At 44.3% G+C, this 27,873-nt stretch overlaps 1 protein-coding gene and 2 long non-coding RNA genes across 6 annotated transcripts in view; 2 read left to right on the top strand and 1 right to left on the bottom strand.

Annotated features, from left to right (window-relative positions):
* Positions 1-9,124: 9,124 nt before the first annotated feature.
* HEY2 (hes related family bHLH transcription factor with YRPW motif 2) lies at positions 9,125-22,332 on the bottom strand. 3 transcript variants are annotated; one of them, XM_072833018.1, is made up of 5 exons: positions 22,154-22,332; positions 19,665-19,743; positions 19,447-19,530; positions 17,050-17,131; positions 9,125-12,964 (listed from the first exon to the last, which is right to left on the bottom strand). In XM_072833018.1, exons 1-5 carry the CDS (start codon positions 22,234-22,236, stop codon positions 12,348-12,350), a joined length of 945 nt encoding a protein of 314 aa, XP_072689119.1. In that variant the 5' UTR covers positions 22,237-22,332; the 3' UTR covers positions 9,125-12,347. The 3 variants fall into 3 exon arrangements, with proteins under 3 accessions (XP_072689119.1, XP_072689134.1, XP_072689127.1); XM_072833033.1 differs by lacking the exon at positions 22,154-22,332 and adding an exon at positions 20,518-21,942; XM_072833026.1 differs by lacking the exon at positions 22,154-22,332 and adding an exon at positions 20,001-20,469.
* On the top strand, positions 12,755-17,183 carry LOC140637034 (uncharacterized). Its single transcript, XR_012034280.1, has 2 exons — positions 12,755-12,884; positions 16,747-17,183. It is a non-coding gene; the product is annotated as an uncharacterized lncRNA (long non-coding RNA).
* A 517-nt stretch (positions 22,333-22,849) lies between the features above and the next one.
* LOC140637022 (uncharacterized) overlaps positions 22,850-27,873 on the top strand; it is a 105,892-nt gene continuing 100,868 nt past the window's right edge. For both annotated transcript variants that reach the window (XR_012034272.1, XR_012034271.1), the window contains exon 1: positions 22,850-23,132. This is a non-coding gene — a long non-coding RNA (uncharacterized lncRNA). The remainder of the gene's footprint in view (positions 23,133-27,873) is intronic.

Here is a 27,873-nt window from a genome sequence, read left to right as displayed (position 1 = left end):
GCAGCCCAATATGCCCAACCTAAATCTTGTATTCTTTAAGACTCTCCACACTACAACAAATTTTCTGGTAGCATATTGGCGTCTTCTTTAGAGCAGTCTTTACAAATAGGATGGCTCATGGGGAGTGTTGCATAGAAGCAAAGAGGAATTATAGGACATTTCAGGTTCTCTTTTAAAAATATAATTGAATTCTAAGCATGACAAGTCTACTAAAATTCAACTCTTGTAGTTTCTGGGGGTTACCAGATTCCATAGAAAGATGTGAAAACCTTTTAGTTAAGAAATAAGTTCAACAGCAAACACAGTGTACTAGCATGTTGATTTGTGAAAGGTTCTTTTTTTATTACGATTTTTATTTATTTAAAAATCATCTTTACCACATCTCCATTTGATCATTACGATTTTATTGACTTAAAGATGATTCTTGGGCTTTCTTTCATAGTCTTCCTTTAAGAAAGAGGCTATAGAAAAATAATATTTTTACACTAGTTACATAAAAGGAAAGCAATTTAAATCTAAGCCATGGATCTACTTGATTAGCTTTTTAACCAGCTTATTACATCCTCTGAATTTCCAGTATCTCTATATAACAATATATAGTATTTTATATAGCTTGCTATAGTTTTGTGTAAGTTATGTTTTTTGTGAATTCCTAGATGTCAGAGTTCATAAAATATACTTGTGCTGCCTTGTGAAGTGATAATCATGTGACTGATGGTCAAAAACTGTTTGTTTTTTGGTAGGATGCCTGAAGGCCCTAAAGCGATAGTAAGCCAAGAGCTCCGTGAGGGCAATGTCTGTGTCACCTCCATCTTTGTATCTTCTAGGCTGTGTTGGTACTTGGCACATCAGAGCAATTCAAATGACTCTTGAGTGGATAAATAAAAGAATAAGGCACAAGACTGAACTGGCACTTCTCAGAAGAAACATATGTGACCACCACATTTTTGAAAGAGTATCGACTTCTTTTGTAATCAGGACATGCAAATTGAAATGAAAAAGATCCTTTTTACACCCATCAAAGTGGCAAAAATGAAAAAAAAAATCTAATACCAAGTGTCGAGGATGTAGAACAACTGACACTCTAAGAAGCTAATGTGGAAGTGTAAATTGGTGAAATAAAACAACTTCGGAAGACAATTTGGTTTTATCTAGTAAAGCTGGAAATTCCCATACCCAGCAGTTCAAACCCTGGGAAATCCCTGCACAGGTGCTCTGGAAGATACATAGAAGATTGTTGACCGCAGCACCATCATAATAGACCCAAACTGGAAGCAACCTGAATGTCCATCAAAGGTGGAGTGGCTAAATATATTGTGGTATAGCCATACGGTGAAATACCGCAGTATAGGGAAAATAAAAGGATTACAGCTCCTGTGGTCGACAATCTGAATCCAGAAAAATATGACTTAAAAGCAAATCAAATAGAGAATGATTCCATTTTATAGAAAGCTTCAAAATGCTAAGTTAGAAATATTGTTCATGGGTAGATATATACACAGATGGCAAACTATAAAGAAAAGCAAGAGGGTGATTAATCCTGGCTAATAGAAAAGATGGACGAAGGATCTGGCAAGAAACATGCGGGGGGGTTTTGAAGTACTGATAATGCTGGCCTGGGTGTACACAGTTGTTAAGTCTCATTTGATTATTTATAGCTTACACTACTTTTCTCCACCAGTTCGATCTTTAAATTAAAATGAAAAACCAAAAGGAATGAATGACAGGTTTGGGCAAGCTCTGGGATGACGGCCTGCCAGCAACGTCTAGTTGAGCAGAATCTCGCTCCTCTGGGCAGCCCATCTGGCTGTAATCGTGCTTTTCTAAAGTAGGGAAGTTTCGTGCATTTTGAAAAGTGATAAATGTGAAAACGAACCACAGGGTGGCATCATACACTCATGAGTCCCACTTGGACACATGGAATCCAAGTAACCCATTCTTGCCGTGGAAATGTTGAGTGTAGTTAAAATCTAGAGTTTATTGTATTCGTGGGGAGCAGCAGGGCATATTTTTTATTCTTTTACCTTCTTTCCTCTCATGTCGACGATCGTGCTTGATTTTACTTGCACTGTGTTACCAGGTTAAAGTTTGAGGGCAGCAATTCAAAAAAATCCAATGCAGCAAGTATGCAGGCCCAGCTTGTGACATTTAGTCACTCGTCTCTCCTCCAGTCATGCACCCTTGTATTCTTTCATTTAACTAATGTCTGCAAATATTTGTTGAGCTTTCTTTCTGTTTCTTTTCTAAGTCAGAAAGAAAGGCCCCAGAGACTTAATATGAGCAAAACCCAAATCACTATTATTTGCTTTTCACGTAGTTGTAGAGACAGGCAATAATCACATCATTACAAATTTAAATTGCAACTGACAGATTCTGTAAGGAGAAGGTGGTTCCACGCTAAGGTTTGGAATCAGTTGGAGAGGTCAACAGAGGGATCCATCTGTTGAGAGCTGAAAAACAAACCTAGGTAAGAAGGAGAGAAAAGAACTTTCTAAGTTGGAGGAAAATGTGCAGGGGCTGGTAGCAGGAGAGAGCAAGGAGATGGACTACCCACGGATTGAAAGAAAACCAGGATGGCTGGATGGCAAGTCACAGGTGGTGGGGCAGGGTGAGGAGAAGGGGGCAGGTGACAGATGGCTCTGCAGCCGGAGGCGAAGGATGTTGCCTTCACACGAAGAGCACTGGGGGAGCCACAGGGAGGAGAGTGGGTACAGCAGTGGCCTGGTGCCCGTGCCCTGTCGCCAGGAAATCCGCAGCTTCACCAGTGTCTGGGAAAGATTCCGGCTTAGGTGCTAGAGAGCGACACAACTCTGTTCACCTACGTATGTGTGATTTGCTTTTTCAGGGTGAAGGACATCATTTAAAGACGGTAATATCATTTCCATCTCAGCTGTAGTCATTAGATTTAAGGTCTTTCTACTAAAGAAACATGACTCCATTGTATTTATTTTTGAATCAGTCTAAAAACCATCCCTTTTGAAGACAAGGAGACATAAAGCATGATTTCTTAACAAATCAATAAACCTATGCAGCTCATCCGCAACAAAATAAAAAGCCTTGGCATCTAAAATATAAAAGGTATGAAAGAAAATGTTTATATTGTTGTCTTGGAAAGAACTAGATATTAGAAATCAGGAGATCGGGGTCACATGACTGTGGGAAAGATGATCTAATGTGGCTGGGCCTCAGTTTTCTTCATCCGTAAAATGAAGTACTGGCCTAGGCTATGCTCTTCTAACTCTGAAGTTGTGTAAATCTGCAAATTTATGTAAAGCAAAATGTACATGCAAATAATGTAGCGTTAGAGAAAACAGGTATTGGGGAAGTACCGTGGTATGTATTTGAATAAAGGTGTGTGAATGGGATTGAAGGAGACTTATTTTGGGTCTTAAGACATTTTTAATAAACTAAATTTGAATAAGCTACACTACCATTGATTGGTAGTATACTACATACCAGATCTTATGAACAGTATCTTACTTAATCCTCAGAAAATTCTTGTGAGATAGCTCTTCTTTTTTTATCCTATTTTACTAATTAAAAAGTAAAGCTAAAGCTTACACAGATTCAGTAATACGTGTAAACTCTCACAGTTAAAGCATCTCAGGATGTGTCTTGATGTGTCTGATTTCAGAACTTGTCCTAGTCATCATACTATTTATTACATTTCTTGAAGAGTTGAGATTTTTAAAAGTGGCATCTATATTGAATAAAATAGAGAATTATAAATATGGATTTCAAGGTATTTGTAAGTGATCTGTTGAATGAGTACCAAGAATTTCAATAAGCTCCCACATCTTAAAACAAACAAAACGGCTTTATAGACTTGATTTGATGAATTAAACATGCACTCTCCTGGATATGGCTATGAAGCTACACTTATTAAGCAAACCATCTCCTTGTTAATATGTTTTTGCTGTATCGGTAAAGGATCCACTCAGAGGATTTTTTGACCATTTTAACTCCTAAGCTATACGTTTTAAAGGAACAATTAGACAAATAGCTTTTCCATCACTTTTCTTGCTGTGTCATATCCTGATGACAAACAATGGTGAATTTTCTCTTTTCATCTCAAGCTTCTGATGCCCAGAGCAAGGAAGCTGCCTGCCGGACCTTGTCGTTTGGAAAGAAGTGACTAAATGCATTTATATTGAGTTATGTTGTCCGTAGCTCCCGCTCTGGGCATGCTTGAGGTTTGAGGGTCACATCAAAGGAATTGTGTTCTCTGTTGTGAGAACTGGTCAGCGTTGGTCAGATAGTTCATCGGTTCATTGCTGGGACCTGTTCCTATGAGGGTCATGGTCAGGAGGCACTTGACGTTTACAGCTGTTCCCTCCGTGCAACACACTTGCCTTACATCTGCTCACTGATTCAGTTGTGATGGACTTACGGGTATCTTTGGGGTGAAGGTGCTCACTGAACCTTGAAAGGGAGCACAATGGCCCACCAATTTACCATCCTTACTGTAGTAGTAAAGGATGTTTGTCATCAAAGGCAATGCTTGCCTCCCGAGCTAGGCCGTACCCTCATCTGATGGACACCAGACTATCTGTGGCTTTGACGCTGCTTGACACTTGGCCATTTGTCCTGGGCTGTGCTTATCTTTCTGAGAGAGAGATGCCAAGACAATAAGATGAATCTAGCAGTGGCTGCTTGTGAGACACAAACACGTGGCTGTCTGAGTTCTCGTTTAGGAGGTGGCGTGTGACTGTGACAGAGAAATGTGTTACGACAAGAGTAAAATATGGTCTGAGTGCCCTGTGTTTTGCCCTCCTGACTCTCGTGAGCACATCTCTGTCATCTTGCCAGACTCCAGGGGAAGCCTATTTAAAGCAGGCGTACTGGGGCAGACTGGGAAGAGCAGGACAGGGAAGAGGCCAACCATTGAGGAAGTCTACACAAACAGCCACACAAAGTGCTAGTCGGATTGTTTGGGTGAAAAAAAAAAAAAGTCTTTACGTTCTCTGTAATTAAGGGAAAAAGTTTTAAAAAGAAGTGATGAAAGATCGAGGAAGCAGGGTTTCACAGTATGGTAAATAATATTCAGCTTGATAGCTTATAATCACAAACGGAGGGGTTAACTCAGTTAAAATACTCAGTTGTTTTAGGAGTTTCAGTTGTTTTCTGAGCAATTTAAAACTTATCACCCCACTCGTACACATGAGACATTACGAATAATAGCCATTCTTCCCAAAATACTGTTTCTTCACATGAGAAAACGGGACTTTGTTATCACTGTGGCGAAAACACAAAACTATCACAGTGCACACTTACTGCAAGAGGCTTGAGGGTTAACTTGCCAAAGATATTCAACCTCTTTCTCTCCCTTAAGAAAAACAAAACAAGAAACCTTAGGAGGCATTCTATTACATGCATATCCATTTCATATGCATGAATCTCTTCATTCCCACAGTAACAGAATGATAACTAAGGTCAAGGAAACAGAATATTCAGTTCTCAGAAGACTAAGAACTTAGAGGCATATAAAAATGCCTCTGGTTATAAGATTCTTTAAAAACTATACACATATAAACTGTAAATTGCTCTGGAAAAGCATGCTTCCCTGTAGGCCAAAGCATTTAGGCTAGTTCAAAATCCCTTCCTGGTAGTAAGAATCGTTACTGTTGATGGGTTACTGGGCGAGTCTTTCTAGGCCACATGACGAGTGTTGTTTTATGACATGATGGACCTGGGATGTAGAAGTATTCAGAATGATCCAGCATTCTCCTTGTCCCCCTCCATGCCATGCCACGACCTCTTATCTTTTACATACAGTGAGAGATTGGGGTTTTTATTTTCTTTTCGAACTCAACTAACTCAGATACTTCATCTTTTTTTTTTTTTTTGATTTAAGTAATCTCTACACCCAACCTGGGGCTTGAACACACAAGCCCCAAGATCAAGAGCTGCATGCTCTTCCGACTGAGCCAGCCAAAGAGCCCCTGAGACACCTCATTTAGTTCTTCACCATGTTGCTTCGCCTTTGCCAATCACCTCGAATATTCTTTGGTAGCCATTGAGGGTCAAGTTCACTGATTAAGGTAAAGTTCTTATGACCTGCTTGAGAGTTAGAAGTCAAAACTGGGAAAGTGCCAAAAACGATTTCCTTTTATGCTATATGATGGAATAAAGTGGGGTCATTCTTTTTTTTTTTTTTTTTTTTAATCCTTTCCTATGTTAAAAGGGTAAGATGGTGTAGGTTTTCATGCTTATACAGTAGACAGACTTACTCCTGTCAATAATTCAAAGTGATTCCAGGCAGGTTGAAATATTCTTGGTTAGTCTGAGTCTGGAAAAGCAGTCTCAAAAGCCATAGCCTCGAGGTTCAAGGTATGGGCTGAAGAATCAGACAGGCCTGGGTTGAGTCATAGCTCAAACTGCTAGTGTGACCTTTGGCAACGAACCTCTTATTCTCCAATATGCAAAACAAAGATAATAACAACAGATTTCAAACCCCTAGCACAGAACTTAGCACAGACACCTGAACAACACTTGCCATTAGTATTAACATGTTTTCTTTATTAGACCTGTGCCTTAGGTGGTACTGGTTCTGTCAGTTATAGCAGAGGACCCGATTCCTGCCTTTTCTCTGAAGTTGAAACTGAGGGAGAAGGTACCACCTGGTACATAGGGAACCTCTTCTCATATGCCTCTGGCTCCTTTTACAAGACCATGGATGTAAGTTAAGGGGCTTTTTTTTTCTTTTTAAATTCTCCCATCTGAGTTCAAAGACTTATCCTTCCAAAGAATATGAGCTATAGTCACAGTTTATGATGTCATATTTGTTGTAGTGCTTTGTCTTAGTTGCTGAAATATTCACAATCTCAGTTATTGCTTAGATCTTAAAAGAAATACAAGGGGAAGTCAAATTCCATTCTTTAGTAAAATGCAGAACTGAGAATGGCCCTATTGGGCAATAAAAACATGAAAAGCTTCAAAAATATATCTATCTTTAGATCATTAGGCTTACAAAGTCAATCCAGATTATTAAGTAGTCTAGGGCCCTATCCTGATGAGATATTTTTAAAGTAAGCTAAATCGGCCACATTTTAATCAGTGTACATCTCTAGCCATGGATTTTTAAAATTGTGTCGGAGTACGTTATTATGCTACGGTATTGCCTCAAATCCAAGATGTACCTTATTTTTTTTCTTTCATTTTTACATTCTGGAAATTGGGATGACTTATGATCGACGGGTAAAGTTCTGTTGTGGTTCTTTTCCTTAAAAACTGACCTTAAACCAATAGTGTATCTTGTTACTGATGGAGTCTTACACTTAGGGAAATTGCTTGTGATGATGACCTAAGGTGATTGCTCTTACTCTGAATTCATGTAATGATTAAAAAGGAGTAAGTTGATTATATAAAGAAGATAATCCAAAAGGCTTTAAGACTTATAATACATATGTACATGTGGATCATTAGTGCCATCACTCTAGCTACTATTTGGCCTTTTTAAATTTTCAACTTAATTTAAAAGTCCCTCAGATTTGTTCAAATGATAGGATTATCACATTTGTAATAGCAAAAGATCCCGAAAAGAACAACAGGCCTCTCCAGCTAGTTGTCAGAAACCCCTTGTCTCACTCTCATGGCACCTCCTTCTTTTGAGGATCCTTGTGAATAGCTAGAGTGACAGCTATATCTGTCATTGTTAGGCTACAGAAGCACATTTGCACGTGCTACTACCTGCCATTCGGAACAACTTGTACACACATTGCTGTGCACAGTAGTCATTCAATAAATACCTTTTGGCTCCCTGATGTGAAATACAGAACTATGTTTTAGTTGGTGTTGAAATACATTTTGAGGGGCAGCCCTGGTGGCTTAGTGGTTTAGCGCCGCCTTTAGCCTGGGGTGTGATCTTGGGAGACCCAGAATTGAGTCCCATGTCAGGCTCCCTGCATGGAGCCTGCTTCTCCCTCTGCCTGTGACTCTGCATCTCTCATGAATAAATAAGTAACATCTTAAAAAAAAAAAAAAGAAAAGAAATACATTTCGAGGCCCAAGATGGAGCCACTCCTGCCCAGGTGGTGCATCAGTAAATGGAACTTCAGATAAATTTTGAGTCCCTGTGAATGTTCCACTTGACCACAAATGCAGTATATCCAGTTAGCCAATCCCCCAATGCCAAGCCAACTCTGAGCCTTCTCACCCTAAACAAGGTTGATTGTATAACCTGCCAGATTTTTTCCATTTTTCTCTTCCTTGTTCTTTATTCTAGAAAATCTCCCAGCCCTCTGCCCCATTTTGCAGTTCTCTAAAAGGAGACTGCTTTATAAGGTATTACATAAAATTTGTTCGTATCAACTAAATTGGTTTTTTTTTGTTTTGTTTTGTTTTGTTTTGTTTTTAACCTTTAGGTATGCATATAGTTTTTAACTTTTGGGGAAAACCAAATTTCAAAAGAATGTCACTTTTCCTTTAATCCTACCAAAAATCCCTTGAGTTAATTTTGGAACTAATTTTTGCATAAATAAAAGCCACCAATACATTAAACTTTAGAAGTTCTTTTCCCCTGGACCATAGAAACTAATTTTTTTCTGTTTTGGGAGAAAACAAGAAAATTACCACCTCTAAAGGTAGAACACCACTTTCACAAAACATTGAATCCAAGATGGGAAACAGTTGTTAAAAAGAAACAACAGGCCAAAAATGGAGTCCCTTGTGCAAGCCCCTCATCAGCAAAACAAGACTTAATATCTGAACTTTAACCAGTCAATCTGGAAATAACCGATCAGTACCAGTGAGGTCATCTGCATGACAGATCCCCGCCCCTTCCCCAAAGGAAGGTGACCTTGCCGGAAACAATACTCTTTGTTACAGACTTCCTTTTTCAGCTCCCTTCTGCCTATAAAAGCCTTTCATTTTGTACAGCTTCTTCAAGCTCCTTTCTATTTGTTAGATGGGATGCTGCCCAACTGCCCAATTCATGAACTGTTGACTAAAGCCAATTTGATCTTTTAATTTACTTAGTTGAATTTTGTTTTTTTGACACAGTGAAATGTGATGTTAGTAGCTGATATGAAACATTTATCAAGAACCAATTAACTTCCCATGACCAAAATTACAGACAACGATTATCTTTCAGAACTATGACAACCCTTAGCAACTACGTGGCAAGTTGTTTTGCAAATATTTTAATCATTTAATTGGAAAAATAACAAGCCATATGTACCTGGGAAGGAAAAACATAGAAGAAGAAAAAAGAGGACAAGAAAGGGAGGAAAGGAGGAAGAGGATTTATCTTAAAATATTTAATCAAAATTAAAAATAAAAATTCCTGATCTCTAAAATGGTTTACATTCCAAAAAAGGAAAGGAAATGCTTTGAATGCTGACATTACAACAGGCACAGAATCAGCTATTAGATCTTAAAATAAGAATTATTTCCATGCCCATTGTCCACAAATCATGATTAAAAAGCAAACTTCAAATATTACTAAATCCATTTTCTTATTTACTACCTAATTCCATCAGAGCTAATTGAAGATACAATAACCACAGAACTTACAGACAGGAGAAACAAAGCGATCTGGTTTTGCTCATTTTTTTTTTTAATCCACTTACAGACAAAAATTAGAAAAACTATATACTTAATTTTTCAAAACTACAATAATGTAAGACACCTTGTACTTTTTCCTTTAACTGTGAGCATAATTGATATGAATAAAAACATTCTTTTTTTTTTTATTATTCTTTTTTCATGTTTGGCCCAATAGCTTCAGGAACTGAAATAATCTCTTCTAGGCTTCATCGAAGAAGGAGAGATATGTGCATAATTTCTACAGCATCAAAAAAAAAAGTTTCATTGAGGTAGGTACAGAGGATTTACCATCAGGAAGCATGTGTATGCTTAATCATGTATGCATGTGATGTTTTAAAAACCCTCTACAAACATTTTTGAGTTATAAAATGTATGACACATTCTAGCTTATTATCCTAGGTTCAGTTTACTATTATTTGGAGTTCTTGTATTTGCACTTTTCTTCCAAGAACATGGTTGAGAATAAAAGGCAGAGGAAACTGATCACTTCCTGTCTCCAAATAACGTCATACCCGCCTATGCTTAATTGATTTACAAGCTCAGATAAATGTTATTTTCAGGCAAGCTGTGAATTATATTAAATGACTCTGAAAGAGAAAAAGAAAAGCCACGGCTTAAGTTGTTAGTGAAGGAAGGCCTTGCTTGAAATTCATGTCAACCTTCTATTCTGCAAAGCAACTCATCCACATAAAAATAGTCAAAAAGGACTTCATTTAATTAGTGATATGTAGACTTTTGCATAGAAAAAAGGTTACAAAGTAATGCAAAAAAAAACTAGGTACAGTAATTTTAAAACAAATATTTAAAAAAGTATAATTTTGCATAATGTTTAACATTCTCATAATGTTTATTGCTTTCTCCACACAGCAGAGAAATGAAGTGCATAATTATACATGCTGTGTCTTTATCTTTCAAACATAAAATCTCACGTGCTCAATTTCAATGTATTAAGAGATTATTTTGTCATTAAACAAAAGAAAAAAGAAAAACACCACTATGTAGCACTAGTCTAGGCATGAACAAAAATAATTTATGTACATCCCATTGTATACATTCACCTTGATTTGGGATCAAATGCAATCATGAGCTTGACAAAGAGCATTTTTTAAAAATCGTGGCTTTTCTCTTCCCAATGCTCTCTCCCTGTCTCATCACCTCCAGAAATGCAACCTTTCCCAAAGGGTGACAAGAATAGATATTACACATTATCAGGACAAAATGAAGAGGATAAATATGTAAAAATAGTCCAAATGAAACAATAAATTAAACTTTTACAAACTGGAGAATTTTCAAGTTGGCCTGAATCAAATAGCTTCAGGTGGGCACACGGTAGGCAACGCTCTCAGGTGCACTCTCTACATGTATGATTTACATAAAGAGGCACCATATTTTGAGCCATAAAAAATAGGGCCCCGGGGGGGGGGGGGGGTGGGAGGTGGGGACGCTTGCAGGCAGGGCAGCAATGGTGCTTAATCCGAGCAATGATGGAATAATTGCTTATACCAACGCATTGCAAAATGTCGCCACTTGGCAGGCAAGTCTGTACAAAAAAAGCCAACTAAGGGTAAAACTAGTTTTTTTTCAACTTGAAAATTATTTTCACCAATCCTTTTGGCCAATAAAAACCTGTTGGTTTCAATAGAGTACTCTTTTCTGGCACTTCATTAAAACATCTGCAGCCTAATGCAAGCCTTCCGTGGCTTTCCTTTCTTACCCTCACCTCTACGCTCTTCTTTACTTGTGCAACGTCAGCTAATTCAGAAGAATTTTACTAGCTCAGGCACTTATGAGACACGCATATGCTTTTCTATCTAGTGTGGAGGGAATCCAGTCAGGGCTTTTTGTTTTTTTTTGTTGTTGTTGGTGTTGTTGCTTGCGTTTGTGTTTGTTTTTCTTCCCCAATTCACACCTTCTGACGCGCTGCTGGATGGTACAGTCCACGTATTTTTCCAGGAAACGTCAACATAGAAGACCAGTGCCAAGTTCTCAGAAAGTTGCTGAGGTCAGTGACCCAGGCTGCCTTCTTTTTTTTTGTTTTTGTGTGTGTGTTGTTTTTCTTCCCCAATTCACACCTTCTGATGCACTGTTGGATGGTACAGTCCATGCATTTTCCAGGAAAACGTCTACATAGGAGACCAGTGTGGACTTCTCAGAAAGTGGCTGAGGTCAGTGACCCAGGCTGCTGCCTTTTTTTTTTTTTGCTTTTGTGTGTGTTTTGTTTTTTTTTCCCCAATTCACACCTTCTGATGCCTGCTGGATGGTACAGTCCATGCATTTTCCAGGAAAACGTCTACATAGGCGACCAGTGTGGACTTCTCAGAAAGTGGCTGAGGTCAGTGACCCAGGCTGCATTCTTTTGTTTGTTTGTTTTTGTGTGTGTGTTGTTTTTCTTCCCCAATTCACACCTTCCGACGCACTTCTGGATGGTACAGTCCATGCATTTTCCAGGAAAACCTCTACATAGGCGATCAGTGCTGAGTTCTCACAAAGTGGCTGAGGTCAGTGACCCAAGCTGCCTTCTTTGTGTGTGTGTGTGTTGTTTTTCTTCCCCAACTCACACCTTCTGACGCCCTGCTGGATGGTACAGTGCATGCATTTTCCAGAAAAACGTCTACACAGGCGACCAGTGCGGGGTTCTCAGAAAGTGGCTGAGGTCAGTGACCCAAGCTGCCTTGAACGAGACAAGAGAGAGAAGCAAACAAAGGGACAAACAGGTAGCAGCCCACCTCCCGGGGGGCGGGGGCGGGGGGGGGGGGTCTGCGCCTCCCACGGCCTCGCGTCCCCGCGCGTCCCCGCGCCGCCTAGAAGGCTCCCACCTCGGTCCCCCAGGGCCGGTAGGGTTTGCCGCCCGCCCCCCCGCCCGCGGGCTGCGGGCCCGCCGCCGCCGCCACGGCCAAGGGCGGGCTGATGGTGGCGGCCGCCACGGCCGCCGCGGCGCTCGGGGGCAGCCCCGGGAAGGCGCCCGCGAAGGACAGGGGCAGGCTGTGCGCCGCGGCGGTGGCGGCGGCGGCGGCCGCGTGCACGGTGGCCGACAGCGACAGCAGCGGCGCGCAGGCGGCCGCGGCCCCCCCCGCCCCCGCGGGCAGCCGCAGCGCCGAGTCGGCGTGCGCGAAGGCGGCGAGCAGCGGCGCGGGCCCGTCGGGCGCGGGCAGGCCGGGCGGCAGCAGCGCGGGCAGCGGCGGCAGCGCGGCGGCCCAGGGCTGCGGCGGCGGCGGGGGGCGGGGCGCCAGCGAGGACGTCACGGCCGCCGCCTCCCGCTGCGAGGCGCAGGTGCTCAGGTGCGACACGAGGCGCGCCCGCAGCGGGTCGGAGGAGTCCAGGCCCTCCACGGAGCTCAGGTAGCGCGCCACCTCGCCCAGGCACTCCCGGAAGCCGATGCTCATGAAGTCCAGCGCCAGGGCGTGCGCGTCGAAGTAGCCTGGGGGGGGGGGGGGCGGGAGAGCCGGGGCGTCACCGCGAGGACCCCGTCCCGCCCCGCCCCGCATCCCGGAACGAGCCGCGCGGGAGCGGCCGCAGGTGCGCGCTGCCCGCGGGAGGCGCCCGGCCAGGCCGCAGTGCGCGTGCGCGCCAGGCACAGCGCCGCCTGCTCCCCGGCGGCCCGGCCGGAGCCCCCAGGTGCACACAGCTCCGTGCAAATAAACGGGGGCGGGGGCGGAGATGGGACGGTCCTCGCCTTCTCTGCTGCCGGACAGGGAGGCTCCCCAGGAACTGCAGGGGCCCTGCGCTGGGGGTGAGAGGGCGCATCTCGAGCATCCTCCCTCTTGGCCTTGCTGACAGAGACGTGCAGTGCGTCTCAGCAGCTGGAGGACTTTTTTAAAAAAAATGTGCTAGAATCTGGGGATCCCTGGGTGGCTCAGCGGTTTAGCGCCGCCTTCAGCCCAGGGCGTGATCCTGGAGACCCGGGATCGGGATCGAGTCTCCCATGTCGGGCTCCCTGCATGGAGCCTGCTTCTCCCTCTGCCTGTCTCTGCCCCTCCCCCCCCATCATAAATAAATTGAAAAACATGTGCTAGAATCTCTGAATAAATCCATCAGTGCTTCTTGACTCATGACCTCGATCAAAGGGAAAACCGCCTGTCATTTACTCTGCATGAAAAAAAAAATCTGATGAAAATGAACATTGTAGGGGAAGGTTTGCTCTCTGAAGATCCCATTTTTCTGTTCAGGCAATACAGCCTGCTGGACGGATACGAGATTCCTACAGCTCCTCGCTTTCCTGAGATTCAAACATCCACCTCCCACACTGGCTAACTTCTATTTTCCTGGCATCCACCCTAGGGGGAAAAAATGTGTATTGATTTTTCGGTGTATATGCATGCAAACTCCACACCTAAGGTTGCTATCGTAAAAATGGCTGGAACGGAGCCTTATTTACGAGAATCCCTTTTTATCCAAAGGGTAATACATTAGATAGAAAATAGTGATGTGCCATTATTACCAGTGCCAATTCAGAGTAGAATACTAATCAGACACTTGGGGAAATGGCACCACTTGGAATGAGTGACCTCTAATGTGCACAAATGTATCCTTTTCAGATTCTTTCCCATTTGCAACAATTTTTTTTTTTTTTTTTTTTAGTGACTTCCAAATTAAACTCAGTTTTGGGATATGGGTGTATGTACAAATGAGAAATCTTACATTCAAAGTTACTTTTTCCTAAGGCATTTACTACATTATCTTTTTCATGTTTCTGCTGATCAAAGTATTACCTGTTTCGTTTATCATCTACTAAAACTTAAACCATCTTATTCTGTGACAAAAGCATTTGAGAAATAGTGGCCACAATATTCAAACTCCCAAAGCTAGAATATCAACAGAAATCTGGAAGTGCCAAAAAAGACAGTTGGGGCAAAAATACACACCATTAAAACAGTAGCAATAATAGCACAAAGCTGATATAAGAGAATATCATGAAACATGGAAGATCAGCAGCAAACCTAGTTATCATCCCAGGACTTTGGCTTAGTTAGCAACAGGGTCCCTGGGATTAAGAGGGAAAGCTCTCCCTGAAGAAAGGCACCTCCAAAGAAAGGTTTCACAGGAGAACCCTCAGGGTTCTTTGTTGGGCTTTTCAAGCTTCTAATTTTCATGAGAAGGAGGGATGCAATGAACAGAAGACAGTCTAGAAACACAGAGGGATCTAGATATTTAAGTTACTCTTCTAAATCCTCTCTAGAAGCTATTGCAATACCAAGACGGACAGTAAAGAATGAACCAACAGAATTGGAACCCCGGGGGCTTCCAAGAATTTTCATGAGTGGGCACAAAGTGATTGAAATTTGTGGTCGGCCAGCTGTATGTAGTTATATAGGGCTGAGTTCTCTGTTGTGTATTAAGGAATATAAATTGTGCAATTTCTATTCTATTGCTGAACACAGAGGGAAATGACCATGAGCAGCTGTCTCTTGGGAATAATCTTGGGCCAATAATAAAAGCATCCCGGTCCATATCACTTCCCTGTGCCATCACTGCTGTATGGCTTTCAGTGAATAAACTCACAACCACCTTGTGAGGCAGTCACTATCACTGTCCTCATTGTACAGATGAGGAAACGGGGGCTCCAAGGGGGTAAGGAGTGTACCCTGGGTCACAGGGCTAATATACGCAGAGCTGGGATTTGAAACCAGGCATCCGGACTGCAGAGTCTGTGCCCTCCACCACTACACCGTGAGGCCCCCGCAGCACTTGTGAGTCTTAGATGATGTGAGCTCACATTGCCAGCCCCTCCTCTTCAAGGCCCACACTTTCTCCTGTGGATGACCTCTCTAATGCCTTGGCAGCCAGGAGACTTGTATGGAACTTGCTTGGTAATGTCTGTTCACAAACTATTCTGGGATGAATTTTAGGACCGTTCAGGTAGCCAAGAATAGCAACCAAGAATGGAACTTAGTTTTTATAATAAGGAGTAAGAACAATATTACGCTTTAGAAGTATAGCTCATGCCAAATATTTGAAGCCCTGATAAGAATTCTTAGCCTTGTGGTGGACATCACCGAGAGAGGCAGAGCAATCGAACTGCTGTTTCTGCACCATTACTGACTCAGTCAGTCTCCTACACTCCTGAGGTGGCAGGTGCAGGGACAGAATCACGGGGCTGGAGGGGCTTTAGAGCTCAGAATGAATGCAGTGCAGACCTCACAGTGCAGCAGAACACTTCTGTCTTGGGTTAGAGGTGAGGCAGTGGCCACTGAGCTGGATGGATCACTGGTTTCTACGATTTCATCCAGTTCTCTTCTCTGTGATGTAAGAGTTTTAGCATCCTATGCTGAGGATCTTAATGCTTAGAAATACAATTCCATACCCATTCAGGATGGTTTCTAGAGAAGGTGCAATTGAGGTTAAGTCAAACCATGAGGGCTTCTCTTTACAGCGACTACATCCCCCTCCTCATACAGTTAAAAAGACTGTGAAGGAAGGCCAGGGCTGTGTTCCACAGGTCCTCGGCTATATGGCCATGCTGGACTTAAATCCTGAAGGACTTCCACAGCAGTTGGTAAATGGCTATTTCCCTCCAAAGTTTTGCCCCTGCTCCAATGTAGGGCATGCTGTGATAGGACGTCATGAAAGGCTAATCCTGAGCAGAGAAGCTGCCATGGTGGAGGGCAGCACTCAGCCCCTGGTGTTGGTGGTACACTCTGTCTACCCAGCTGTCAAATACCTTAAATAACAAAACACTCCTGGTTAAGGTGAACACAAAGGCCTGCTTGACAGGTGGAAAGGTACTCAAGTCTGAGTAATGTGTGAGAAGACGGATCACATCTGAATCTGAATGAATATTACAGCTTTCAGGATCTCAAGACTATTTTTAACATGACAGGAGGGTCCATCTTTGACTTCTGGATGATTCTTTCCTAAATCACTCTCTAGTACAGAAGACATCTCTCCAGGCCACCGGGCCCGGGGTACCCGTTCCTGTTTGCCCTCTGCAGGAATGACTCTGCTCCATTAATAGTTTGCAGTTACAGAGATTCACTACCCACACTTCAACTGCTCTGTCTGGTATCAACTCAAGACCGACCAAAATATGAAAATAATTCTGAAGTCAATTCCTCTGGAATAGCTGAATTATGTTGAGTCCTAGTCTTGATTTAAGGAGGGGAGGGGTGTTTCGGGGGAAGGGAAAGAAGAAGAGAAAAAGATTGCCTTTAACCTCCTGTTTATGTTTGGATGTTTGTGTGTTTGTTTTGTCTTTCTGTACAGATTCCAGCATGTGCTTCTGAGGTCCCAAACAAATCTGTGACCAGGCTGCTGTGAATGAAGCTTTACTCCCACAGTATTATAAAAGCAAACACAAGCCCAGGGTCAAGTGCTTCTTTTGTTCCAGAAGTTCTTTCCCACGAGTTCAATCCTGCCATTAGCATTGATTTCCACAGCTTTAATCTGGGACCTCCTATCTCAGCTTGTTAAAGAACTGTTCAACTATGACTTTCCTTTACTCTTGGGGGGGGTGGGGGGATGAAAAGAGAAAGGTGAAAGGGGGTAAAAATGAAGTCACCTACTTACCTTTACCCCCAGTTGCCTGAAGCATCTTCAAATGATCTACCGTCATTTGCAGTATTTCAGCTTTCTCTAACTTTGCAGATCCCTGCATAAATAAATAATAAAGTCTTAGAAGTTCTATGGAAACTGATTTGGAACATTTTACGCTGGATTCTCAGTTTTTCTTCTCACGAGAAAATTCGAAGTTTAATTGTTTTTCACAGAAACATCCGAGTTCTTTGCAAACTTTACGTGTAAACGATAATTACTATGTCACGCCCAATGACAGATATTTGCCAATTTATCTTTTAAAGATAAAAAGGCCTAAAAATAAATTTTTAATCATAAGAATAATTATATTCCTAAGATCACTATGCTGAAACGATTCTTGACATTTGCAAAAATCTCAAACCTTACATCCAATCTCTATCCTGTATTTCATTAAGGGACTACCAATAGTCTTATATAATGTTGCAGTCTAGATCAGTTGACTCTGACTCTGAAGGACAAGGAAACAGGACCTTTGTAAATTAGATTTTTTCAAAAATAAAAAGTTCTAATAAGTCTTTAAGGCACACCACTGGTAAGCAGACACAAAAATAAAAAAGGGAAGTCTTTTAAGGGTTTTTTTTTTTTTTCCCAAAAATTACCAGCAGGTGTCACTGTAAATTCCAAGATCATAAACAAGAAAGCATAATTTACTACCTATCTAGTAAGCATCAGAAGTGCTTAAAGATATTTGAACTCTTTAAAATAGTTCTTAATGTCTTGGAAATAGATCTACACGTCCTACTTTTTAAAATAAGGCAATCTCTGGAAACCAGCTAAAATACAAATGTGCCACCTTGAACTGCCTCACAGGACTGTGGGTGGCTTCTAATTTCTTGGAAAAGCCAAATAATTAAATCAATATGTCTCTTTGAAAAGGAAACTGAAGTTTTTTTCAGGTTCCTATGCTCTACTTGTTTTGTGAAAATTATCAGCACCCTGTACATGGTGAGAGTGCCAGAGTTATTTAAGCTGCTAGAAAGAACACTCTTCTAATCATACTGTGACAGGGCCAGCTCACTAGGATTGGTAGCCAAGCTTGGCAAATGGGAAAGCCAGTGTTTATGGTAACTAACTGCCAAACAACTGAGGTTTGCTTTTAAGGTTTGTTTTAAGTCGACATTTAAGGAAAAAAAAAAAAAAAAAAAAAAAAAACTAACAAACTAAGGGGGGGAAAAATCACCAAACTGACTGTTCTTCAAAATTGCATGCATCCCAGTCCTCAAAGTGAAAACACTGATTTGTTCTGATATTTTCATTTTCAGCCTATTGTCATTAAAAATGCTACTAATCAAAACTACAAATTCCGCGTTACATTTAGCTTACTAAAGTCAGCTGTAGCATATAGGTGTCTTTTTTCTCTCAAAAATGTATAATCGAGAGCATAGTACATCTTGTACTTCTGTCAATTTTCAATATTTCCATGAAGATGTATAGTAGTTTCAGTGAAAGTGCCTAATCACAAAATTGCAGTTTCTGGATAATTTCCAAGGGCTTTGTAGGGCTTGCTGTATGTTTGTGGTTCATGAAGTAAACAATGAAATGAAATAAACAAACAACTACCCTATTTGAATTAAATTGAAAGTATTTTCAATGGCATATGATGCCATAGTCTTTGAAAGATGCTCTTAGAAATCTGTGCCATTGTGGCAAGAGATACAAAACTTTTCCAAAACGACAGAGGAAGATTTAAACACTTGGCTTCTTCCTCTTCTAAGTGTGCAAAATCTTTTTCTTTTTTTTTTTTTTTTTTTTTGGCAAAGGAATACCTTGAATTCTGAAAAAGGAAATTTATGGCTAGTTTTATTTTTACCAAACTTCCAAAAGAAAATGGTATTCCCGAATGGAAGAGCATTCTATTAATCCAGGAATTAAAAATGAAACCAAGTGATTTTGTAAAACAAAACAAAACTAAAACAAAAACCTCGTATTAGTATTATCATTTAGGAAATAGAGCTAGAGATGTTACTTCCTGGACTTTGGTTATGTTTAAAATCAAAAGCAGTTTTTTTTTAACCGTTTGACACAAAAATGAAATTTCACAGGATATATTTTTTAAAACAGTACGACGTACAGCTCAGTTTTAAACAAAACCACTACTGGTCTTCATAGAAAGAACAGAGAAAGCATGAACACTGTTACCCTTAAGGGAAAAATAAGCTGAAGAATGGAAATGTTTTTCAACTTCATGATGGATTATGTTTTTAATAGTTTTGCCACAACAAAGCATTTTATTGAAATAGCTGCTCTGTGCCAGATCAGGGCACATACACCATTATTTTAATGAGCTTTAACAAGAACCCACATTCCCAGATGAGAGAATCAGATTTTTTGAGCCTTTTGGTGGGGTGGTTAGGGGTGAGGGTAGCTTACTTGTTTTTCAAAAGCAGTTGGCACCAGTCGTCTCAACTCAGATAAACTGTTATTTATCCGATCTCGCCGCCTTTTCTCTATTATCTATCCCAAAGGAAGCAAAACAACAACAAAAGTTTATGAAGACACAAATGATAAAATTACTCCTAATGTTAGAATACAACTGTTACACATTAGGCTGGACTACATGAAATAAAAGGGAAAAAAAAATCACATACCCCTCTCCTTTTCTTTCTTGCCATAATCTGAGATGTTGTTGTTGGGGAATTTGATCTAATCACAGAGCTAGTACTTTGCCTATGAAATAGGAACAGTATGTCAGGTGCTGCATTAACATAACAATGGCTTCTTCTGGGTACTTCATGGCACCCATTAAATATTGAGTGATTGCACAGTTCAGGTCTGTGTTGTTTCACTCTTAATTCTTACTTTTAACATACTTTGTTTTCAGGTAAGAATCAAGCCCCTTCCCCTTTTTTTAACCAGTCACCCGGACACCAAATCCACTGGCAAAAACATCCCTAAACTTTTAAGTCTTGCAATGAAAAACTTACAAGCAGTCAGAGAGAGAAGTCAGGTCTTAGGACTTCTCTGTTCCGCTCATAAATGTTTCTTAAAAATCAACTACTCTCCAATAGCATCCCTCCTCCGCCCTCCCGTCAGACACACTAGACAAAGCAAAGCTGTTTTGAAATAAAGGCCACGTTTAGCACCGCTATCAAACAGATACAGTCATCACATGTCAAACCGTTGTCCCCAGATGCAATCTTCAAAATAAACAGAAGTCAAACGTTAACTATTTCAAAACTTAGAGCTCACGGAAGGAAAAAAAAAAATATGACAAATATCATGTTTTGCGAGCTAATCTTCCAAAAGAAGGTCCCAAGGTAAATCCAGGGAAATTAAAATCGGATCAACTGCGAGGCAAACGTTTTACTTTGAGAAGGAAACTGGAGGTATCCCCTAGGCTTCAGCCTAAGCCTAAACCTCCAGGCGCTGCGGTCCATCTTGAGTTCACTAGTGAAAAGATACTTTGTATCGAAAGTTCAATCAGATCACTTTGTCACCTACAGCTCCTTTCCAGCATCCTTTCCAGTTTGTACATGTTTCTCTTCATAATTCACGGTTTCTATGCTTCTTTATGTTCTCAAATTCTCCGGGTTCCTGTTATTTGTTCTCTTTCATTTTAGCACTGTTGCACACACCAGGTTCTTATTACCTCACCTTCTCACTTCTGGATCTGATTTCTGAATTAAGTGTCCCCCTCAGTCCCACACCATCCCAACCTGGTTTCGCCTTTCACATGACTTCTGTGGTGCAGATCTTATTTTTTAGGATGACGCACACTTTAATAATGAAAAGATAACTGCAAACAACGTTTCACGTAAATAAATGTCTTTGCTGCTGCTGCTGCTGCTTTCACACTTTGGTCCGTCTGTGCTCAGAACAGCGACGCGGAGAGAAAACCAGTCTTCCGCAGGTAGCAAGAATTTTGCTCTTTGAGTGGCAGCTGCAGATAAATAATTAAGCAGCTTGCGGGGATGCCAATTAGAGGCAATTATCGTTTGACCCGCCTTGGCATTAAAATGCCTCGGTAATCTCCCTCCGTCGCTGGAAAGTGGAGGTCTGGCTTCTGCGGTCCCGACCCCGATCTTTTGCAGACTGGAGGACCAGCAGCCCTGAGAGGTGATCCACGCCCCGAGCGGCCCCGGCCAGCGTCTGTCACTCACCCGCCCGTCAGCCCGCTCACGCAAAGTCAACCAGGAAAAGTCTGAGCACTGCAAAATCCGTAAGTCTTAACACTGCAAAAATCCTTACGTCTTGGAATTGCAAAAATCCTCCAGTCTTAAAATTGCAAAAATCCTTATGTCTTGAAATCGCAAAAATCCTTAACGTCCTAAAATCGCAAAAATCCTTAACGTCCTAAAATCGCAAAAATCCTTACGTCTTAAAGTCGCAAAAATCCTTACGTCTTAAAATTGCAAAAATCCTCAAGTGCTAAAATTGCAAAAATCCTCAAGTCTTAAAACTGCAAAAATCCTCAAGTCTTAAAACTGCAAAAATCCTCAAGTCTTAAAATTGCAAAAATGCTCGAGTCTTAAAATTGCAAAGATCCTCAAGTGTTAAAATTGCAAACGTCCTCAAGTCTTAAAATCGCAAACATCCTTACGTCTTAAAATCGGATCCTCAAGTCTTAAAATCGCAAACATCCTCAAGTCTTAAAATTGCAAAAATCCTTACTCCTTAAAATCGGAAAGATCCTCAAGTCTTAAAATCGCAAACATCCTCATGTCTTAAAATCGCAAACATCCTCAACGTCTTAAAACCGCAAAAATCCTTAAGTCTTAAAATTGCAAATTGCTTTTCATTTCTCCCAAAGCAGACTCCTCTTTTTAGTCTCCCGGAAAATCGGGAAAAAAAAGAAAAAAAATCCCAACACTCGGTGCACCGGGTCTCCGCGCGGCGGGCCCCGGGAGCGCCCGCACAGCCGGGGGCGGGGGCGCCGCAGCGCTGACAGCGGGGACCCCCCCCCCCCACTCCCGCGCCGCGCTCCGGCCGCGGCCCCGGCCCCCGCGCCCCACCCCCGGCCGGAGCCCCGGCCCCCGCCCCACCCCGGCGCACGCTCGCCCCCCCGGGCGCCCGGCGCTCCCGCTTCCCCGGCGGCGCTCGGCCGCGGCGCGGAGGAGCCTCGGGCGCCCGCGCTCACCCCGAGTAGTTGTTCTCGCTCCCCACGTCGATGGTCTCGTCCATGTCGCTCTCGGAGGTCGTCTCCTCGCACGGGCGCTTCATCGCGGCGCGGGGCGCAGCGCCCTCCCTGCGGCCGCCGCCTCCTCCCTCCCGCCCGCTCCGGGCCCGGGCAGGCGCGGCTCCCGCGGCGGCGCGGTCGGCTCCTCGCGGCTCTTTCCCACGCCGCCGCCGCGCTCGGCCGCAAGAACCGGCGCCGGCCACGCCCCCCCCGCGCGGGCGGGGCCCCCCGCGCCCTCCCGCCCCGCCCACCCCGCCGGGTCCCGCCTCCCCGGGGCCGGCGTGGCCCGCGATTGGCTGCGGCCGGAGGGGGCGGGGCCGCGCTGGCCAATGCCCGCGGAGGGCCTCCTGCCGAGGCGTGGGAACGCGGCCGCGCAGCTCGGCTCCGGGAGCGGCGCGCGCGGGCGGGAGAGGCGGCGGCGAGCGTGCGCGCGGGGCTGAGGACGCCCCGGGGTCGCCGCCCTCCGCCGCCGCCCCCTGCGCCGTCTGACCGAGAAGTTCCCGTCCCGGGTTTAAAGCTTAACCCCGAGCGCGTGGCCGCGTGTGAGCGGGCGTGCAGCGACGCGGGGAGGCGCCGCGGCTGTGCCCCGTCTGCACCAAAGCTGCGGCGGCCTGACCCCGACGGTCACATTGGCCCTCGGGGCGGGGCGGGGTTCAGAAAAAAAAAAAGCTTAAATCAAAATCGCTTTTCTCCCGGGCAGCTCCCGAGGCTGCTTCGGCGGCCAGATAGGGACGTGCGTTAGCCCCCCTCCCCTCGCAGGTCCTTAATTCACCGCCGGCCGTCGGCGGGTCGCAGCTCTGCAGCCCCGTGACGTTGCATTTGCTCCAAATCAGGTTTTTACGTCCCGCCCACAGGGCTGTGCGCAGGGGCCTCCGCGGGGTGGACGGTGAGCCAGCCGCGTCCGCGCCGGTGGCGCCAAACCCTAGACCCCGGGACGCAGGTATTTCAGGACGCAGTTTTAAAGGCGTTTTCTCCAGCGGCGAGCTCTCCGGGCTGGCCCCAGTGCGCGCCGCCGCAGCGGCCTGGGTCCCGCGGCCCCCGCAGAGGGGCGCGCCTCCGAGCATGGGTTCGCGGCCCGCGTGCGGCGCGGCGGGCGGCGGGGACGGCGGAGGCGGCGGGGGCGGCGGCACGAGGGCTTCCGACACGTGTCTTCCAGCGGCTCCGCCCGCGAGCTGCGGGGCTTGCAGGGGCCGCGGCGACGGCCGGAGCGGAGCGGAGCTGAGCGGAGCTGCACGAGCGCGGCAGGCGGGGTGCGCTCGCCGGTGCCGGAGGCGCGGGCCGCCCGGGGTGGGTGGGGGGCGGATGGCGGCCCCGGGGCGGGGGCGGAGGCGGAGGCGGAGGGAGCCTTGCTGCACCGGGACACCTCCGCGCCTTCGCGGGCCAGAAGGGGCGTCTGTCACTCATCACAACCCTCCGCCACGGACGGATTCCTGATTTTCGAGGGATGTGCCCAGGGCGTCCCTTTGACACTCCCTGCTGTCCCCACACCAGGCCGGCGCGGGGCGGGGAGGGGGAGGAGGAGGAGAGGAAGGGATGCGGCGGGCAGCCGCGGGGCCCGGGGGTGGGGTGGGGGGGCAGGACTTGCAGCCAGCCTGCTAAGCCCTCATTAAAACAACAAAACCCCCTTCCCCACGAGCCCTCGGCTCTTTTGTGCGGTCCCCACCGCGGTGCCTGCAACGACCGTGTGAACAGAAACCCAAAACGTTGCATCCTGACTTCTGAAACTTAACCTCGGGCCCAGCGCACGGTCGGCGGGGGCCCCCGGCGGGCCCGCGTGGGCTGGTCCAGGTCAGCTCGGGACGCGGGGAAGGCGGGGGGCGGTCTCCGGGTCTCGGCTCCCGGGCGGCCCCACCCACCCCCCAGCTCTGGATCCTGCAGCCCCGGGTGCGCAGCCCTGGGTCGCACCTGCGGGGAGGACGTGCCAGCCGCCCGCCCGCCGGGGCCACAGGTGAACGCGCTGCACGGGCCTGGCGCGAGCTCGTCCTTCACGACTTCCGAGTGAGGGCTGCACCTTTTTCTGAAAGTGAACGCCTTACAGGTGCACCTAACGTTTGCCACGAGAGCGAATAAACCCCGCGCTTCCAGACGCTGGAGGCAAAACCCGAGACCTTCACCGGGGGGGGGGAAACTATGAGTTCATTCTCACTGTATTAGTGCATCTGATTCCTCTAATTGTGAAAGATTGCAGAGGGGGGAATGGTTTGCTGGCAATAAAGTAGCAACTGGTTATAATTTTTCCATGTTTGTCTTCGGAGACTTAACTGCTGTAACGTGTTATAAAGAAAAATATAGCAGGGACGTTCGAAAGGCACACGCGGTTTTAATGTCGCTTAAAAATATTTTTTTAAGCGAAGAGGGTCATATTTTTAAAAGGCGTTTGGAGCAGTGCCGGCACATGGTAAGCGCTGTGTAAGTCCTTTAAATAAACAAGAATGCACAGGGCAAAAGACCTCGGTGTTTTGAACACCACCTAAAGAGTAATATGCTCACTTATCTGCAAAATACTTAATGGCAATTAGGCAGCGTGGGATTTTTCAATTAGGTCTTTTATTCCTCTCGAGGATTGCATCTCAGGATCCCCTGCTTAGGCGTCTGGTCTGATCTCTGTTGCCCTGAAAGTTAACTCTCGAGTCAGAGGAAGAAGCAGAGGGAGGAAACTCATTAAACTGCCCCGGGTTGACTTAGAAACGGTTGTGGATGGTCCTGGGGATCCAGGGGGATGGAGGGGGGCGGCCTATGGCGAGAGAAAGAAAAAGAGGTTGGGAGCGCAGCTGATCTCAAGCCTCAACGCCCCGCAGCGACATCCTTTTCAGCAAAAGTTGGTTGAAGGCTTACTAAGAGCTTGGGCAGAGGAAAAGACGTCCGGGCACAGAGCAAACCACGGCTCTTTCCTTTTCAAAGATGTGTACATCGAGATAATGAGACTGAAAGATAGGAGACACTTTCCTAGAAAGGAAATGCCCTTTGGAGAGAGAGCTCAAGAGGAGCATCTAAAGGGAATGGAGGAGGAGGAGGAGAATCTGCCCTCTTCCCGAAATTGCTCCTCCCGCCCATGTTTCGAGCTTCTGTGATTTAGCTCCCTTGAAGGGTGGGAGTGAGATGTCCAATGCCAAGATCTGGAAACATCAGACCCAATGGCCTTGATCCCCTTCCCCAACTCTTCTACCCATTCAGTTTTGCAGCTGTTTAAATTACAATTTTATGGACCAGTGTTTCTGGGTTTGGGATATCTTGACCTAGTTTTATATCGTCCCACAAAATTTGAGTTTTCTTGCACATATTGATGAAGTGATTACTTGGCTGTAATCCCAAAATTCTTCTTGCGCCATTTAGAGAAGGAAACCGGGATTTAAAAAAGAAAAGGAAAGGAAAGGAAAAAGGAAAGGAAAGGAAAAGATCTTGGTCTGTTTTTCTCTTCATTAGAGTGCCCTACTGTTTCAAGATCAGTTGTCACACACTTTGCTAAGTGTGACCTCTCTGAATTCTTTAAGATGCTCCTTACAATTACTTAAAAAGTGTCTGCCATTCCCGTGTTTGGCTTCTCTTAGAAAGTCACCAAGGCATGACAGCACTTAAAAAAAAAGGGGGGGGGGTTAACTTGGTTCTCAGTGAGGTTATGGCAGCTCTGCTACGTAAAGACTGTGTTAGTCTGAGAAGCCTAACTCACATGGTTCATATTGAGAAGTCCAATGTTGGCCTCTCTGAAATATATATTAAAATACTTAACAAGCTTTCTCTGCAAAGGGAAGACAAACAGGTTGCTCTGAGAAGTGGTAGTCTTTTCACAGTTGCTGGGGCAGGTGACAAGCACTGGGTCTGCGGGCAGCTTTGTTGGGCTGCGCTCCGTGACTGCAAGGCTGTTGTGAGCTGGCAGTGCTTTAAAGTGTGTGCAGAACACCCTGAGAGTGGAGGCCTCGAGCAAGATCCTTGTGAATTTTAATACCTTTCTCAGCATCAGACTGCCAGAAGGCAGGCCAACCTAGGGTCGTGTGGGACAGGGCACGGACCCTACTGGCTTACTTAGCAAGCCAGTAAAGTAACAGAAAGCAGAAAGCAACAGCAAGCGCAGGCCCACCAACCTTGAAGTCCTCTATAGCAGGGGACTGCTCTACCAGCTAACAGTCACTCTTGCCTGCTCACATAAGATGCATCATCTTTCTTGGCTTACCCAATAGGTGCAACTTTTTTGTGACATCAAAAACTCCGAGGTAGAAACTCTTAGACCCAAAGCCCCCTCTCTTGGAAGTTAGGAATGTTTCAATCGATCTCTGTTATTACGGGGGTCATTGATTTAAAAGCTTTCATGTCATGAATGGTGTTATTAGTTCTTAGCACAGGCCCGGGAAGGAAAGCTGCTCCTAATTGCTGGACCCTTGAGGAGAAGGTTGTAGAATTAATTAACTAGTATCCCATACCCCTGTCAGCAACAGTCGAAAGATAGCCACACTCATTCTATCAACTTCTTCTTTGTGAGGGTTGAATTGATGTTGGTGGGCTTTTCTTTCAAGTAAATTCTTTTTTCTGGTTTCTTAAAGTTGGTTTGACAGAAAGTTTGTTCCCTTCCCACCCCCCACCCTACCCCCACCCCGTCTTTAAGGGTACAGGTAGATATATTCACTTTTCTTAAGAAAATAATCTTTTAACTCACTACATCTCCATCCTCTAGAGTAGTGCCTCATGGGCGGTGGGTGCACAGTAATGGTTTGAAATGAAATTCTTTTTGAAATTAGTGAGCTTCCTGCTTCTTTCCATATATATGGAATTTAAATACATTGACATAATAAAATAGAAATAGACAACCATGAACTTAAAAACTAGGAAAATGAGGCACCTGGGTGGCTCAGAGGTTGGGAGCCTGCCTTCGGGTCAGGGTTGATCTGGAGGTCCTGGGATCCAGTCCCACATTGGGCTCCCTACAGGGAGCCTGCTTCTCCCTCTGCCTGTGTCTCTGCCTCTCTCTGTGTGTCTCTCATGAATAAATAAATAAAATCTTTAAACAAACAAACTAGAAAAGCGTTTACTGTTAATGAAACCTTAGTTTAGCACTGAGCTTCCTGGCAGCCAAGTCAGAAAGAGAAACAGTGAGTTTTCTAATTCTTGTAACCAGAAAAGAGGAAGCACATCTGTTTTTTCAAAAAAGGAAAACTTTAGCCAGTAGCTACATGACTGCTTTGTTCACAGACTTTAAAATTTTTATTTTATTTAAAATTTTATTATTTTCTGTGTCTAAAATTCTCTTCCAAGTATCTGTGTTAATTATAACATGAACAATAGCACTGATATGTGTGAAGACAGTAGTTTATCTGTTAATAGCTAAATAAGCCATCTAGTAGGCTCTCAAGATTAATTAATTGACATAAATAGGACCAGTGTCTCAAAGAGTTACAAAAAGCTGGATTCTCCATAGGAAAGTTTCTGCTTCCAGTTTTAGGGAAAAAAAAAAATCATCAAAGATTCCTGGGTCTGGTTGATTGGCATTATTTGATGAAAGTGAAAGAGAGAAAGACTACAGATTTCTGAAATATCAAATGCTGTGGAAAAATTTAAGAGTAAAATTATTTTCCTCTAGAATGCAAATGAACACCTATATTTTCTTTTTTTTTTTTCACCTATATTTTCTTGACACTTTTCGTTGGAAATTTTATTAGATGTGTGCACATTTATGCCATTATCTGCTTATT

Source organism: Canis lupus, chromosome 1, assembly GCF_048164855.1.
Source record: "Canis lupus baileyi chromosome 1, mCanLup2.hap1, whole genome shotgun sequence".
In the NCBI taxonomy this organism is placed as follows: domain Eukaryota; kingdom Metazoa; phylum Chordata; class Mammalia; order Carnivora; family Canidae; genus Canis; species Canis lupus.
The sequence above is the reverse complement of the archived record's forward strand: the minus strand, read 5'-3'. Positions and strand labels throughout refer to the sequence as shown.

Coding starts and splice junctions, on each gene's coding strand:
- HEY2 (XM_072833018.1), bottom strand. CDS start 22,236: ATGAAGCGCCCGTGCGAGGAGACGACCTCCGAGAGCGACATGGACGAG. Junction 19,744..22,153: donor AGCGAGAACAACTACTCGGG/GTGAGCGCGGGC, acceptor CCTATTTCATAG/GCAAAGTACTAGCTCTGTGA. Junction 12,965..17,049: donor TCAGGCAACTGGGGGTAAAG/GTAAGTAGGTGA, acceptor CCCCCCCCCCAG/GCTACTTCGACGCGCACGCC.